Raw genomic sequence first — 18,319 nt, forward strand, 5'->3', positions numbered from 1 at the left:
TGGCAAATTGAGAAACAGACCATTTGAGGTCTCAAACATAAGTACTGTTCCTTTAGGTGGGGGGGACAAAGCCTGTGCAATAAATGTCACCCTCACATAAAGCAACCAAATTGGCAGTATGCCATGATTAACATTGTAAGTAGTGTGTAAAGCAGCTCTCCATCCTCTGAAATGTCATTAAAAATAAATCAAGTAGACAAGACCCTTTAAAACTCCTTCATTGTAGTTGGTTCAGCAAGTAAACATAACTGATCAGTAAAAAAAAAAAATTAAGACAGATTTGGATGGTAGACACATTAACACAGGGAATACTGCTGTTTATCAGTATTCTGTCACCTGTATTGATTAGATGAGATATACTGGGTTGATGATCATAGTTCTATACTTTAGGCACAAGCGGAAGGCCAAAAAAAAAACAAGTTTCTCACAAGTCGAGAAACCCACATGGATTCTATCCTGGGTGACTGTGCTCTTTCAGTTGGCAATAACTCTGCTACATACAAAAACTTTAATTTACCATATATGGCTTTTTTACCCTCCTGAGCATCTAACAGAGGAAAAACAAATGACAAAGTGGAAATGCTACTTGTCTGATGTCAGTTCATGTAAGACTTGAAATGTAAAGGAATTTAAAAACAAGCAAACTCTTACCTGTAAACAAAATAAAACACTAAATGTGGTTATCATATCACAAGAGCCTACACAAAGAGTAAAATTGTAATTGATTTTTAAAAAAATGCACTTATACCCATTATTGGGTCCACTTACCAAAACTAAAAACATTAAAATATTAGAAGTTACTTTAGAAGGCTGTTTCCCCACAAGGGTTGTGTGTAGAATAGCTTGGTTGAAACGGTCCCATGGCTGCGAGTCCATTTTGGTCCACAGGGTGTCACCCTTTGTGCCCCTCAGTTGCCATGGGAATGGGGATTGTGGACAGCCCAGGGTTGCACCACACCTTGACCAAACACCGTGTAGAAAACTGCTCCAAACAGGTTGATCCCAGCAGAGATGTAGAACACTGTCTGCCACTCCTCTATAGTGTTCTACAATAGGAAGCAGAGCCATCTGTGAGACCAATTGCCCCCATCTATACACTGGTTTAAGGTCAGCGCTGCCTTGTTTCTCCCAAATACTAGTTAAGGCTAAGCTGATCCTAGATATGTGGCAACTTTTACCCACATCCTGAGCCCAACACACACCCTACACGTCCAACAATCATGAGTTTTGTGACACTGTGCTTTCATTGTCTGAAAGATATGATGAAACCAGATGTGATTCTTACATTTTTGGTCAAGGCTCTTGCTATGACTGGTCCCACCATACCAGGTATTGTGGCAAAGGAGTTGGTGATTCCCAACAAAATTCCAGCATAACTAAAAGGGAAAAGGAACATTCACACTAGACAATTATACATCTCACAACAAGACAAGTTGATGGTTACTTCTGTTTTACTATGCCATTTAAGTAAATGTCTGGTAATTTCTCTTGCTTAAAATTAAGCACTACCATAGCAACAGTATCAATAGTGATGACCAGTCTTACGATGGAGCGATGTCGAGATGGTTGATGTTGAACCCGGAGGCAACGATTCCTCCCAGGGAGGAAGAGATGGAAAGGAAGGCTACTGCCAGGATGTAGTTACAGCCTGTATACCCAGCAGCCACAATGAACACTGCCGGCCCAATCATACCTACATACACAGACCCAATATGGTAAATATGGTCATTTGATTTATCCAAATGTAGAGGTAAAGTGAGATACAGCTAAAAGACAGACCATGTGGGTGTTTGAATTGGCAGATTGTGAGCAGAGATGGGTCTTGTGTAAGCATGACTGCATGTGTGTGTTACGATGATGCTGCTCCTCACCTACGAGACTGAAGGCCTTCCTGACAACCACAGTCCGGTAGAAGCAGTTTTCCCTCAGGTAGTCAGCCAGCTGGCCGCCCAGCACGGCCAGCAGCCCACAGCCAATGTAGGGCAGAGCCGACAGGGCACCGTTCTAATATGGGAAAACACTGGGTTAATAACAAGAGTCTGTGGGTGTGTATAAACTCAGAACTAGTGTATAAACTCACCTCTTTGATGCTGAAGCCCAATACATCACTCATGTATGTGGGCAGCAAAGTGAGTAGCGTGTAGAATGTCCAGTTGTAGGAGAAGTGAGCCACTACTATGGCCCACAGCGGCATGGATGTCAAGATGGACCCCCAGGGGATGTGGTCACCCGACAAAGTGAGCTGAACAAGAGAACAAAAGACTGCCATCTTAAATATCACTGTTCTCACAGGCTTATTTGAGGGTGGCTGAGAAAAGCGCTTTGTGGATGTTTAAAAACAAAAAGGGGGAGTGTTTCTAGTCAATGTCTGTAAGTAGAATATAATCAAAAAAGTTATGAGTGCAGTAAAAGGTTTGCATAAAAAGGTGTTCCTCCTGTTGAATGTTACACCAAATAGTTTGACATTTTACACTGTAACAATTACTTTTTTATTTTCTTCTCATGTACTATACATAACTTCACTGTATTCTACATTTATGAACTAAATCCTCACGAGCCTGACAAAACCAGTCTGCCATTTGATCAAGAGATTGGGCCTTAGATAAAGTTCAGACACTACAATTCCCAGCTGCCTTTGCAACATACCTCCTTATTCAGGGAGGAAGTGATGTAGAGTCGCTCCTGTTCTGTGATCCGCGGGTGTGTGCTGGGAGTGTTACTCACAAGGAGCGCCCACAGGATGAACCACACAATTCCCACAATACCTAAACACACACACAGTCAAATAATGCACAAACTAAGTTGCTTTGGATAAGAGTGTCTGATAACTAAAATACATTTTTTTTTTTAAACAAGCATTGCTTGTGACATGGACTTAAATTTCCCCCACTCAAATTTTCCACTGTTTTTCCCCTTCATGTTCCGTAAAAAAATACTTTATAAACAAGGAAACCGTGTCTATTCATTGCATGTGTAAGCATGAAAACAGACAAAACTGTCTCTCTGCACAAAGCTGACACTACGGAAAACCCTCTGCTAGCCTTACCAAAGATATAGAAGACCCAGGTCCAGTCAAGGTAGAAGCAGATCTGAGCAGACAGGGGAAGGGCAACCACTGTACCCAGCTGAGCACCTGGAGAGAGGAGTTTTTTTTATTAAACTGCTTTGTGGAGAAGAAAACAAATATATTTTTTTAAATCACCTACATTTAGGAAAAGTATAAGCCACACATGCAAACATGAGTGAGTTCCCAGAGTATGAAAGGGTGTGTGTGCAGGGTGGGATAAGAGTGAGCATTACCAGTGTAAGCGATGGTGAGCAATCGGCTCCTCTCCATTGGCGGGGCCCAAAATGCCCACATGGCGTGCATGGCTGGAAACGTCACTCCCTGTTGAGAAATACAAAAATATCCCTGGATTACAGACTCGGTACACACTGAGAAGTAATCAGGTAAACATTATGAGCAAAATAAATCCCCCCCCAAAAAAGTGAGTTGAGGTCATACAGATACTAAAGTGTGAGTTCTCATGAGTACTCGACAGAGCTTATAGCCATCTTGCATGTACACACACGCACACTACCTCTCCAATACCCTCCAGCACTCTGACAGCGATAAGGTAGCCTGCACCCAGGTCTGCAGCCACGGGGGTGAGGAGGGTGAAAACCACAGTTCCCAGGATTCCTAGGCCCAGTAGCCATTTGGCCCCATACTTGCGTGCCAGGTAGCCCCCTGGGATCTGAGTCAGGATGTAGCCGTAGAAGAAGGAGCCCAGGATCCAGCCTTGGGTCTCAGAGTCCCAGTCATACACACTGGCCTGCCAGACACACAAAGACACAGATAATGCTTTCTGTCTGGCCAGAGCAAACAGGCCAGTCAACACAGGTGTGGTTGCTAATCATGTGGTGTTGTGATTAAGTGTTACAGTCAGTCGTAGTGTGGTTGTGTAATGTGTGCAGTCATAGTGGTCGTGGTTTTTACATGATTACTCATATTGTGGTTGTGTTTGGGGCGAGCAGGGCTGGTGGTACTCACAGTGTGGTTGTATATGGGGCGAGCAGGGCTGGAGTGTGCAGGACATACTGATTTGCTGGTGTTGCCGCTGGCGTCTGTGTTGTTAAGCATGTCCACCATGGCGACGCTGAGGTTGACCCTAAGGGCATAGGCCACAAAGAAACCATAACAGGAGAGCAGGGACAGACCGTACCTCGAAGAGCAGCACGCAGGGGCTGAGAGAGGGGAGACCACAGAGAAAACAGAGAGCTGTGAGGTGCTAGAATTCATTGGATCAGGCACAGTGCAATATCACAGGATAATACATTATTTTGAGAATGCTAAATGTTGACAGCTACATCTTTTGTCCTTCACAATATTCAACAACAATGAGGAAGGGTTTATAAAACAATCCCCTTAACATGCCTATGGTCGGAACATGGTAAGACATGCCTCATTAAAATGCAAAAAAATACAAATAAAAACAAGTCGAGGTTTTAAGGAATTACGTTTATGGATAAATTCTATGTAAAATGTTGACTGCCTCCACAGATTGCAAGGAGGGTGATGTTGCAAAGCGCGATGTTGCAAAGCGCAACAGGCACGGCCCTTTCTCTCCTATCGGAATGAACAATGCCTCTAGTATGTCACAGAAGCAAGCCTTTAGACATGAATAATTACCCTACATTATATTTGCAAAATATGACTGGCGTTTAGCACACACACAACCAAAGGTATGTGGACACCTGCTCGTCAAACATCTCATTCCAAATCATGGGCATTAATATGGTTCCCCCTTTGCTGCTATAACAGCCTCCACTCTTCTGGGAAGGCTTTCCACTAGATGTTGGAACATTGCTGCGGAGACTTGCTTCCATTCAACCACAAGAGCATTAGGGAGGCGATTAGGTCTGGCTCGCAGTCGGAGTTCCAATTAATCTCAAAGGTGTTTGATGGGATTGAGGTCAGGGCTGTGCCGGCCAGTCAAGTTCTTCCACACTGATCTCGACAAACCATTTGTTTTGACCTCGCTTTGTGCACGCGGGCATTATCATGCTGAAAAAGGAAATGTCCTTCCCCAAACTGTTGTTGCCACAAAGTTGGAAGCCAAGAATCATCAAGAATGTAATTGTATGCTGTAGCATTAAGATTTCCCTTCACTGGAAATAAGGGGCCTAGCCTGAACCATGAAAAACAGCCCCAGACCATTATTCCTATTCCAAACTTTACAGTTAGCACTAAGCGGTCAGGCAGGTAACGTTAGCCTGGTATCCAAAAAAATGGCTCCCGAGTCCAATGGCAGCGCTTGGCATTGCGCATGGTGATCTTAGGAATGTGGGCAGCTGCTCGGCTATGGAAACCCATGAAGCTCCCAGTGAACAGTTCTTGTGCTGACGTTGCTTCCAAAGGCAGTTTGGAACTCCGTAGTAAGTGTTGCAAGCGAGGACAGACGATTTTTACACAACACATGCTTCTGTGAATTTGACAAACTGACTTGTTGGAAAGGTGGTATCCTATGACGGTGCCATGTTGAATGTCACTGACCTCTACAGTAAGGCCATTTTAACGCCAATGGTTGTCTATGGATATTGCATGGCTTGTCAGCAACAGGTGTGGATGAAATAGCCAAATTCACTCATTTGAAGCGGTGTCCACATTCTGTATATATACAAAGTACCAGTCAAAAGTTTGGAAACACCTACTCATTCAAGGGTTTCTTTATTTTTACTATTTCCAACATTGTAGAATAATAGTGAAGACATCAAAACTATGAAATAACACATATGGAATCATGTAGTAACCAAAGTGTTAAACAAAGATTTGTTTAACAAAAGTGTTAAGCTTCATGAGGAATGCTTTTCCAACAGTCTTGAAGGAGTTCACACATATGCTGAACACTTGTTGGCCCCTTTTCCTTCACTCTGCGGTCCAACTCATCCCAAACCATCTCAATTGGGTTGAGGTCAAAATGATTGTGGAGGCGAGGTCATCTGATGCAACACTCCATCACTCTCCTTCTTGGTCAAATAGCTCTTACACAGCCTGGATGTGTTGGGTCATTGTCCTGTGGGAAAACAAATGATAGTCCCACTAAGAGTAAACCAGATGGGATGGCGTATCGCTGCAGAATACTGTGGTAGCCATGCTGGTTAAGTGTGCCTTGAATTCTAAATAAATCACCAACAGTGTCACCAGCAAAGCACCCTCACACCTCCTCCATGCTTCACGGTGGGAACCACACATGCGGAGATCATCCATTCACCTACTCTGCATCTCACTAAGACACAGCAGTTGGAACCAAAAATCTCAAATTAGGACTCATCAGACCAAAGGACAGAATTCCACCAGTCTAATATCCATTGCTCGTGTTTCTTGGCCCAAGCAAGTCTCTTCTACTTATTTATGTCCTTTAGTAGTGGTTTCTTTGTAGCAATTTGACCATGAAGGCATGATTCACACAGTCTCCTCTGAACAGTTGATGTTGAGATGTGTCTTTTACTTGATTTCTGTGAAGCATTTATTTGGGCTGCAATTAACTCTAATGAACTTATCCTCTGCAGCAGAGGTAACTCTGGGTCTTCCTTTCCTGTGGGGGTCCTCATGAGCCAGATTCATCATAGTGCTTGATGGTTGTTGCGACTGCACTTGAAGAAACTTGAAGGTCTTAATTTTCACGATTGATTGACCTTCATGTCTTAAAGTAATGATGGACTGTCACTTCGGTTTGCTTATTTGAGCTGTTCTTGACATAATATGGACTTGGTCTTTTGCCAAATAGCTACCTTCTGTATACCACCCCTACCTTGTCACAACACTAGTGATTGGCTCAAACGCATTAAGGAAAGAAATCCCACAAATTAACAAGGCACATGAAGCTGGTTGAGAGAATGCCATGTGCGTGCAGAGCTGTCACCAAGGCAAAGGGTGGCTATTTCAAGAATCTCAAATATTTTTGGTTACTACATGATTCCATGTGTTATTTCATAGTTTTGATGTCTTCACTATTATTCTACAATGTAACAAATAGTACAAATAAAGAAAAACCATTGAATGAGTAGGTGTGTCCAAACCTTTGTTACTGTGTATGTAATTAAAAGTCTCATTAAAGTTTGGCTACATTTTCAGGCGCCTCACTCATGTCAGCATAGGACATGACAGGATGTAGCCAAAGGCTATCACCGACACTTCAACATGTAGGCTAATATTTATGTACATTTGCATGCCACTTGTGTTTTTCTTAAGAGAATAAAGCTACTGTTTTTTGGTTGTCAAATACATGTACTTGGCTATTTTGCTTAATTGGGCACCTCTTGAAGGGCCAAATGGCCTTGCCCCTAAAATCACAAAATCCAGGCCTGGACCTCAGACCCCCTTTGTGATCCACTGCTACACATTGTTTTCAGAGGAAACACTGTTCTACAGCATATCTCTGTTTTTAGTACCATTAACTACAGCTGAGAGCAGTTTATGAGACTGAAGATTGCCATGATTCAACAATAACATACTTTTCATTCCCAAAGCATTCCTTCCAGAACAGAAGCGCGTTTTATGCAGCCTGACAACTTTTCCTCTCATGACCACCATTCAAATTCGATGTCTGTGGGAATGAAATGGTGTCTGTCTACTCTTTACCATGGAGTATCTAAACCTGGAACCTGAAGGCAATATAAGACATGGAACTCAGAGTGAAGGGGATGGCTCACTGTTCATTTAAATTGGTTAGGCCTATAGGCTACTTCTGACAGTTGAGGCGCCAGCAGGTTTAGAATAAATATTTAACAGATGAATATGGTCATATTGGGAAATAGTGCATAGGAAACAAATGCTTGGTAAACCAGTTTTTTTTTAAATGCCTGTTACAAAAAACAACAGGGCAACTTCCAGACAGTTACATAGGCCTAACAGGCTGACTATGCCTAAATTCTTACCTGACAGGACAGCAGACATCCATTTCCATAACACACTTGAGCGCATTCCCATATGCTATTTAGCTTAGCTCTCGAACTCAATATGCTTAACCAATATTGATCTGTCCAGAAGAAAAACGTTATGGCCTTTTAGCAGATTGAAAAATTGGATGTGTTGATTCCCGCTTGCTGGCTTCAATTTGCTACAGGAGAAGCGCATCCCCAGTAGACTAATCAACCTTATGTATACATAACCTAAGTCGATTCCTGGGCCTAAGGAGAGGTGGAGTCAAGGAATATATGGTCCTCAAAAATAATATCCCGATATATAACTATCACCCCCCATCACTAGCGATTAAGAACAGTTTAAAACAGACACCAGTTAGAGAGCCCTGAAGGAACATCTGTCTCGCAGGGGAATGTCCCACTATTAGTCCAAGGGCCACCAACCAAAAAAAGTGTTTTGTGACCCAGAAAACAAAACCGTAAAATGTCTACATCATTTTGTAGATCACAAATTCTTAATAAAATTACCTAAAACTTGTAAAAAAAAGTTGCAGTTTAAATATTAGAAATCATAAAGGTACAATTTTGAAATCATAGTGCATTTTGGGTAAATTCCCCCATGTGTAACAATTGTAAACAAGATGAAACATGTTCTCATAATTGCAGAAAGCAACGCATGTACTGAGTAGGGTCTACCTAGGGCTGGGCGATATGGCCTACAACTTGTTGAGGAGGCAGGTAGCTGGGCTATACGGCCTACAACATTTGGGGCGGCCTTGTTGGTTAGAGCTTTATTTTTTATTTTTTACAGTATTTAATGTTTTTGAATAATAAAAGTTCTCAATTTTCTTCATGAGTAGTGCGTGACCCTAGGGTGGCAACACATACATTCTAAGTGATTTCAATGGGCCTTTCTCCATTGTGATTGTTTTCTACTGTTCAATTCAACTTCAACCACAACCATGTCAGCATTTTCAAACTTCTACATTTGTTGGACTCATTTCCACACTGCAACGTAGGGCTGCACGATATGGGCAAACAATCTAGACCTTATTTTTAACCAAAATGCTGCAACTGCAATTTAACTTGCAAATTAGAGTAGACACTTTGGTGAACTGTTGAAATCGTGGAAATAGAATGATTGTTCTAATTCTATAGTTAGAATATAATAGTGAGCAATTTGAATTCAGTGTTGTTTGCCAGGGAGGAGTTATTGTGACAGGGTAGGAACGCGCTCACCGGCCAAGCACACGTACGGTCGTGGATGCAAGGTCCGATCACTTCTGACACCAATGTAATGAAACAGGCAGGGAGCAGGTCTTGAACCCTCAACCTTCTAGCCCGAGGTCCGGCGGTCCATGCTCGTTCGGCAGGGTCGATTTCCGCGCGTATAAACCCAGGGTCGTTACATTATATTTTCAAATGAACCCCACTGATAACCTTATGCCTAACCTTAAATAAAATTTACTTTTTGGTCTTTTCATTAACTTTCACGATATAGAGGACTTTATGGCTGTGTGGTAACTAATGGAAACCGTCTTTCTACGCCTGCTACGTTAGGTTTCCATACACTAACTTATGTCGATCCACCCACTTACTCTGCAACGCACACTTCCATACACACTCCACGTAGGCAGTTACCCATACCTGGTTTTCTGGGTCACGGGACAACACATTTTTGATTGGTGGCCCCACCATTTCAATAATACATGTCACCAATCACAAATGGACATGCATGGGCTGATCAAACAAGTAGCTAAAAACTATGGTTTACCGTAAATCATACAGTCGAGCCAAAACATTCTTTATGAACAGTTCTCTCGTATTACCTGTGTAAATACTTTTTAAAGTGCCCTGGGGGTAAGGAATGTTTTGGGATTTTTAAGTCTCTTAGCGGAGCACCTGATTAAATGTTTGGTTCAAGCTGGGCTGAAGCGCGTTTAGGGTACGCTTTCTTTCCGTCACCTGATTCTCGTAAACAAAGAAAAGGGTGAGGCAGTATGCAAGCAGCAGAGGCATTATTTTGCTACTGTAACTAGCTAGTTACGCAGATCATTTATCCGAATGTTTCGAAATTAACTAGTAAGTTAGTAGCCATTTTTAGTAGGCATTTTTTCTGTATCCTATGTCAATATAAGTACTCCAATTGTAAATATTAGTTAGCTATCTAACAAGGCAGGTGTTTCAGCTGGCACTCACCTCTTTCGACTTTATCATCTTGTCGACTGAGCAACAATGGTTGTTCTTGGTCATCGGTCTCCGTGTCCGACATATATCGGTCCATTGCACATCAGAGTTCAATGTTTTGAGTTGCCATACCTGCAGTTAGAATTTAATGAACTGAGCTAGCTATATGAACGATTGAATCACGAGAACTGTGAACGGAAGTTTGGAAAAGAACCGGTGTGAGGTCCATTTCTTCTTCTTTGGTGGGGTATAACGGCGGACTACATCCTCCAATAGTGTATTGCCGCCATCTATTGGGTGGGGTGAAAACTAAGCAGCGTTAACAAAAAAAGGGGGGAAGCTTGAAAAACATAATATTTTATTTAACTAGGGAAGTCAGTTAAGAACAAATTCTTATTTACAATGACTATCTACATCAGCCAAACCTGGAAGATGCTGGGCCACTGCCTGTATTCAAACCAGGGTGTCTGTAGTGACAACTCAAGCACTGAGATGCAGTGCCTTAGACCACTGCACCACTCAGGAGCCCCTATAAAACATAAACAAAACACATACACAAAACATACTCAGTCTTACTCAGCCCCCATCCCCGCAGGAGGCCTTTTACCTTTTGGTAGGCCATCATTGTAAATACGAATTTCTTGGCAAGTTAAGACTGTTAAGACTGACTTGCCTAGTTAAATAATGCTTCAATAAAAATGGAATAAATGGTGCCCGAGAGGGGGGAACATCTTCAGAAAGTATTCCCTGCAATGTCTCAGCTATGAAGGCCTGGAGATCCAAAAACCCTTTACCACATTTACAATGATATCCAATTTTTTTGGATTTCTTGTTAGTTTGGCCACTACAATTTAGCACCTGCGCAATAAACGCAACAAAATCCACAATCTTCACAATCATTGTTTCAGGATCCTGAAACTGATGATTGACATTCTCTGTGGGGCATCCACTGCCATATCTTCCTCATCTCCATTTTTTGCAGGTCATGTAATAATTTGGCCATGTAAAAATGTAATTGAATGGGAATTTCACGATCTGACATGATGGTTGCTTCCTGGGCTTTACATTGGAGTTTAGCTTTTTTTTTTTTTCATGGTTCTAGTTAGTTCTAATAAAATGGCACCGATGGAGAAGGGCAACATCTTACGAGTTCCAACCTAACTTTGCTATATAGTGACTTTTATCCTTTTTATCTGAACGTTTTTTGTACAGAAATTTCATACTATTATCACATATGACCGCCAAGCACTTCTGGACATCAGATCGACAGTTACTAACCTTGATTTCAAATACGACTTCTACTCCGACTCAGCTATTCCACTGTTCAAACCGGACCTTATTCCTTTGTTCCATGGGCTACCAAAATACTGCAGGCATAGACGTGGGTGACAAGGTGGAGTCCTGGTGAAATTGAGGCGAAGAGAAAACAGAATGGTGCTCCCCTCAGTTCTATTGGCAAATGTCCAGTCACTCGAGAAGGAGATGGATGAGCTTCGTTCGAGAGTCTCCTATCAGAGAGACTTGAAAAGCTGCAATACCTTGCTTTTTTATTTTGTGTGTCATCTGTCTAATGTCTGCTAAGCCCACACGCTCTATACACTGAGAGTACAAACAATTAGGAACACATGCTCTTTCCATGACAGACTGACCAGGTAAAATCTATGATCCCTGTTGATGATTTTCACAACTCACAAGCATGCTTGGTATTTATACTGATGTTTAGGTTACTAATATTTTTTTAATTGACCATGCATCTTGGTGGTTTGGGTATTTGTATTTGTTTTGTCATCATAAAAATATGCTTTTACTGTGTTTCATAGTCGTAACAAAGGCAATACACAAATGAAATAGATTTTACACAGTAACATAAAGTAATAAAAGTGTTATTGTTCTTTCAAATATTTACATTTCATATTCTAATGCTATCTTCATAAGACTGGCGGCTACTCTAACCCACTTTTATTCTACCCACAGAAATGCATACAAGGCCCTCCCTCGTCCTCCCTTCGGAAAATATGACCTTGACTCCATTGTCCTGCTTCCTGTTTACAAACAAAAACTCAAACAGGAAGTACCAGTGGTTCGCTCAATACGAAGTTGTCGGACGAAGCTGACACGAGGCTACAAGACTGTTTTGCTAGGACAGACTGGGATATGTTCTGGGATTCATCCGATAGCATTGAGTAGTTTACCACAATAGTCATGGGCTTTATCAATAAGTGCATAGACGATGTCGTAAAACAATGACTATAAGAACATATCCAAACCAACATGCATGGATTACAGGCATCATCCGCTCTGAGCTAAAGACTAGAGCTACCGCTTACAAGAAACGGGACACGGATGAATACAAGAAAGCCAGCCTCTGATGAGACATCAAACATGCAAAAGGACAATATAGTGACAGGGCTTGCAGACAATAACAGATTACAAAGGGAAACCCAGCGATAAAGAACTCTCAAACGAGCTAAATGCCTTTTATGCTCGCTTCAAGGAATAGAACATTTCGCCTTGTGTGAAGGCCCCTCTTTTTTAGATGACTGTGTGATCTTGCCCTCTGTGGCCGTTGTGAGAAAAACAGGTTAACAATCACAAGTTCTCTGGGCCAGACGGAATGACAGGGCACGTTCTCAAAGCATGCGCAGACCAGCTGGCAAGTGTCTTCACAGACATTTTAAATATCTCCCAGTCTGTGATCCCAACATCTTTTAAGACGGCCACCATTATCCCTGTTTCTAAAGAGCTCCAAGGTAACCTGCCCAAATGACCATCGCCCTGTAGCACTCACATCTGTAATTATGAAGTGCTTTGAAATGTTGGTCATGACATACATTAACACCATTATCCCAGACACACTAGACCCACTCCAATTCGCATACCGCCCCAACAGATCCACAGATGACACAATCTCAGTTGCACTTCACACTTCCCTCTCCCACCTGGACAAGAGGGGAAATAACCACACTAAATTATCAAAAGTATGTAGACACCTGCTAGTCAAACATCTCATTCCAAAATCATGGGCATTAATATAGAGTTGGTCCCCCCCTTTGCGGCTATAACAGCCTCCACACTTCTGCGAAGGGTTTTCACTGGATGTTGGAACATTGCTGCGGGGACTTGCTTCCATTCAGCCACAAGAGCATTAGTGAGGTCGGGCACTGATGTTGGGCGATTAGGCAATTAGGCCTGGCTCGCAGTCGGTATTCCAATTCCCAAAGGTGTTCGATGGTGTTGAGGTCAGGGCTCTGTACAGGCCAGTCAAGTTCATACACACCGATCTCGACAATCCATTTCAGTATGGCCCTCGCTTTTGCTTCCAAGTGGTGCTGCGGTCTAAGGCACTGCATCGCAGTGCTTGAGGCTTCACTACAGACCCGGGTTCGATCCCAGGCTGTGTCACAGCTGGCTGTGACTGGAAGACCCATGAGGCGGCGTAGAATTGGCCAAGCGTCATCCGGGTCCTTGTCCCATCGCACTCTAGAGACTCCTGAGGCAGGGCGTATTCACGCTGACACGGTCGCCAGATGTACGGTGTTTCCTCCGACACATTGGTGCGGCTGGATTCTGGGTTAAGTAGGCATTGTGTCAAGAAGCAGTGCGGCTTGTCTGGGTCGTGTTTCGGAGGACACATGGCTCTCGACCTTCGACTCTCCCGAGTCCTTACGTGACTTGCAGCAATGGGACAAGACTGCAACAACCAATTGGATGCAACGAAATTGGGGAGAAAAAACAAGTTAAAAAATTTGTTTTATGTCTTGCGGGCCGGATTTTTCTGAGGTCTTGGCTGATTTCTTTTGATTTTCCCATGATGTCAAGCAAAGAGGCACTGAGTTCGAAGGTAAGCCTTGAAATACATCCACAAGTATACCTCCAATTGACTCAAATGTCGTCAATTAGCCTATCAGAAGCTTCTAAAGCCATGACATAATTGTCTGGAATTTTCCAAGCTGTTTGAAGTCACAGTCAATTTAGTGTATGTAAACTTCTGACCAACTGGAATTGTGATACAGTGAATTATGTGTAAAATACTCTCTGGAAACAATTGTTGGGAAAATTACTTGTGTCATACACAAAGTAGATGTCCTAACCGACTTTCCAAAACTATAGTTTGTTAACAAGAAATTTGTGGATTGGTGGAAGAACGAGTTTTAATGACTCCAAACTAAGTGTATGTAAAAGTCATTAAAACTCGTTTTTCAACCACTCCACAAATTTTCCAGAAAATGATGTCATGGCTTTTCCAAATTCAACTGTACACACACACACCACATTAGACACTCCCACACATTCACATACACTACATATACACACGCACACGCACACACACACATGAAAGCAAACACATACAAAAAATGAAATAACTTATTTGCATAAGTATTCAGACCCTTTGCTATGAGACTCAAAATTGAGCTCAGGTGCGTTCTGTTCCCTTTGATCATCCTTGGGATGTTTCTACAGCTTGATTGGAGTCCACTTATGGTAAATTAAATTGATTGGACATGATTTGGAAAGGCACATACAGTCGGGAGAACAAGTATTTGATTCACTGCCGATTTTTCAGGTTTTCCTACTTACAAAGCAAGTCTGTCATTTTTATCATAGGTACACTTCAACTGTGAGAGACGGAATCTAAAACAAAAATCCAGAAAATCACATTGTATGATTTTTAAGTAATTAATTAAGCCAGTGGGAAGAACTGAATCTCCACTTTGAGATGACCAAGGCCAGTGAGCATTGATACATGGTGGATGTGCTCCACACCACATACATGGACAAGACCAACTATGTCTACCTGACATTCTTGAAATCAATCCTGTCTGACGTACAAGTTGCAGTGAAGTCATTTGAGGGAGAGCAAACAGATCCTGTCAAGCTTTTGGACAATCTGGTACACCTCTTAACATCAATTTGCAGCAGAGTAGTCAACCCTATGGCAAAAATTGATGTCTTGAAGGATGCCATTGATGGACATCTCAGTCCATCACCATACCTTGGATACCTTTTCGAGAGCACAGTGTACTAACTCAGTCTTGCGCCAAAGGAAAAAAAGGTCATTCGGAGAAAGTGCATCAACTACATTGTTTCTTTAAGCAAGGAGCTGCAAGCAAGGCTCCCAGACAACCTTGAAGCCTTGTGAAACATGGCCCTGTTCAGTGTTAAGGAAACGCTAAAGCACAATAAAGGCACCACTGAAATGATTAAAGTAGCTGAGCTACTGGGGTACCGGCCCCAAACAATTGATACAATTGTTTCCCAATGGAGAAACATACATCTGTTTAGGTGGGACTCAACTGAAAATACAGTAGAGTTTTGGAGTGAAGTGAATAACTGCACGGACTCTTCCGGGTCAAATCCATTTGAAGAACTATGCAAAGCTGCACTCGCTGCCCTCTCCTTTCCCCACTCAAATGCGGAGTTTGAACGGCTGTTCAGCCAAATGAGTGTGGTCAAGTCAAAGTTAAGAAATAGAATGTCACTGCACACTCTCAACTCCGTACTCCTGGTGTGGTACGGACTGAAGCTGGCTGGTGATACCTGTTACCAGCATAAACTACCAAGTGAAGTTCTGCAGCAGTTTGGCACCACAGCAGCGTACAGCTTTAAGGCCACTCCATCCTCTACTGCTGGTTCCAGCTCTGTGACAATGCAGTTGGACAGTGAAGATGAAGAGGATTTCCTTCCCAATCTATGATTCCTCATATTTACAGTACGTATGCAAGGGGTGGACCTTCTGGAATTTTGCGGAGACACACAGCTGATGGTGACAGTGTGTACTGGAGCGTGTGCAAGAACAGTGGCAATATCTGGAGGAAACCATTGAGCAGTTAGCCAGCCAAGCAGCACAACAACCTGGAGAGAGCTGGAGAGAGATTCTTAGAGCACACATCATTATTTGAGTTAAGTTGCTTGTTCAATAAGATAGCATATATACCTTGTTATTAGCTTGTACCTATAATTGCTGATCAGTCAGGTAGCATGTTAACTAACTACCAATACACTGCTTGAAACTATAATTGTTCAGAATGTGTAGGTTTACTAGTTTAAAAGAAAATAAATCAAATGTAATTGTTCATAATGTGTAATTGTTCAATAATTCAATGTGTTGAATTCTGATCATATAAAATGTGTTGTGTTTATATTACTTTTACAAATAAAAATATATGATAATAAACAAACAAATCTAAACTAACAAATGTCAAATCATATTTTTCACCGAGATAACCAGTCAATTTGAGTAACGTTATTGTGTATTCTACGTAATGATGCAGTTTTACGTTATGTTATCACAACGTCATTTAGCAACAAATCGACCTACCTCAAGCAATTTCCCTGAAAATTAGTTGGCAACACTGCCCACACTGCTCGCGTGCGCCAACGAGGATCTGAGTTGCCAAGCGCTAAAATAGAAGTCAGTTTTATTTGTGACGCTGAACGCAGTGCAAGTCATATCATTTGTTTATAGAAGCATATACCAACGTGCCATCTCCCAATTGATTATACCCACGTGGGTGATTGAAAGATGAACTGAGGTCGGTCGGTCGGTTGTGGTAATTCACATTATGAAAGTTAGATGCCAATCGCCATATAAAGTCCAAAGAAGAAAAATCCTGGAAGGAGGAGAGATGACTAGAAACAATTCGGTTGACCGTTTTATGTGTGGATAGCAAAGATAGCAAAGAGAACGACCGAAACAGTTCTGGCTGGTGCAGACACACAACAGAAAACACTAAACAGAAAATAACTACCCACAGATCATAGTGGGAAAACAGGCTACCTAAGTATGGTTCTCAATCAGAGACAACGATCGACAGCTGCCTCTGACTGGGAACCATACCAGGCCAAACACAGAAATACAAAACCTAGAACAAAAACATAGAATGCCCACCCCAACTCACGCCCTGACCAAACTAAATCAGAGACATAAAAAAGGAACTAAGGTCAGGACGTGACGTTCATATCTTATCAATTAGTCTTCCATTAAATTATTATTCATTGCTACCTCATTAGTCTCATACCAAAAGACATACAATTCTTGGTTATCTGCACAAACCCTAGTTTCCATAATGAATCAGCAATATAGAAATTGGTTAATTATTTATTTACTAACTAACAAAATAATCACAGAAATACATGAACAAACAGTAGATATTGGTTACTAACAATGATAGAAAAGTCCCTAGTGGGCTAAGCCGATATGATGGCTTGGTAGACAAAAGGAAAGGGCTGGGGACTGAGAAAGAGTGGGAAAGACAAAATGGATTCACTCCACACAGTCTATAATTATATTCATTGGAATGACAATCCTTTGCACATGAACGGCTGCTCAGTCGAGAATAATTGCAATTTATATATTTACGCCCGTTTGTCATTGTTGTCTTCTCTGTTGGAATCCTCGATCGTCCTGTAGGATTCATCAGTCTCATGTTTTCTAGTCTTAGAAATTCAACCATTTGCAACCTTATCTTATACTGTGGTCTGGTGTGAATTTCATCAGGAGTGGGTTTTATACATTTCAGTAGAAAAGGGTGGTTCCATAACACCGATGTAATGTCTATGCTCTCGTGGACGTGGCCACTGACTAGTTCATCTTTATATGAAAATCCATACTCTCCTTTAGAAGGTTAACATCACATTACATTTTTTCACAAATATTTTTATGTTTAATCACATACGTTTCACAATATTTAGATATAAACCTGACAGCTGGGAAATGTACACTTTAAGAGATACAGTTATGTGTGTTTCCTGTCCTTCATGAGATAACCAAATGAAAGACACTCGTCATAACTGTCCCTTAAGTGTCCACGGACCATTCCCACATTTTCAAAAGTGGAAATATTGTTTAATTCTCCCATTTTGGGGATTTAGGAGTTTGGTCAAGAGAGGGTCTTTGTTCTCTTGGACTCTCTCAATATTGCATGGCAGGTATTTATGACCTGTCGTAAAGTCATAAAACTGTGGAGAGAGAGAGAGATGGGGGCTATGATCCACCCCCCAGGGCACGTCATGACACAGGAGTGATGGTTGCTGATAATGGGCCTCTGTACGCCTATGTAGATATTCCAGTTACAATAGTCATTTACAACATAAACAATGTCTACACTGTATTTCTGATCAATTTGATGTTATTTTAAGGGACAAAACATTTGCTTTTCTTTCAAAACATGGATATTTCTATGTGGCCCCAAACTTTTGAACGGTAGTGTGTGTATATGACATTAAA

The 18,319-nt window shown here is 41.8% G+C and overlaps 1 protein-coding gene across 1 annotated transcript; it reads right to left on the bottom strand.

The window, feature by feature from the left end:
- Positions 1-202: 202 nt before the first annotated feature.
- On the bottom strand, positions 203-10,311 carry slc17a5 (solute carrier family 17 member 5). The gene is made up of 11 exons (XM_024424853.2): positions 10,105-10,311; positions 4,034-4,227; positions 3,582-3,815; positions 3,301-3,388; positions 3,047-3,133; positions 2,647-2,765; positions 2,081-2,242; positions 1,872-2,004; positions 1,546-1,693; positions 1,286-1,376; positions 203-1,046 (listed from the first exon to the last, which is right to left on the bottom strand). Exons 1-11 carry the CDS (start codon positions 10,187-10,189, stop codon positions 909-911), a joined length of 1,479 nt encoding a protein of 492 aa, XP_024280621.1. The 5' UTR covers positions 10,190-10,311; the 3' UTR covers positions 203-908.
- Between the last annotated feature and the right edge of the window lie 8,008 nt (positions 10,312-18,319).

The sequence above is a fragment of the Oncorhynchus tshawytscha genome, linkage group LG06, assembly GCF_018296145.1.
Source record: "Oncorhynchus tshawytscha isolate Ot180627B linkage group LG06, Otsh_v2.0, whole genome shotgun sequence".
Classification (NCBI taxonomy): domain Eukaryota; kingdom Metazoa; phylum Chordata; class Actinopteri; order Salmoniformes; family Salmonidae; genus Oncorhynchus; species Oncorhynchus tshawytscha.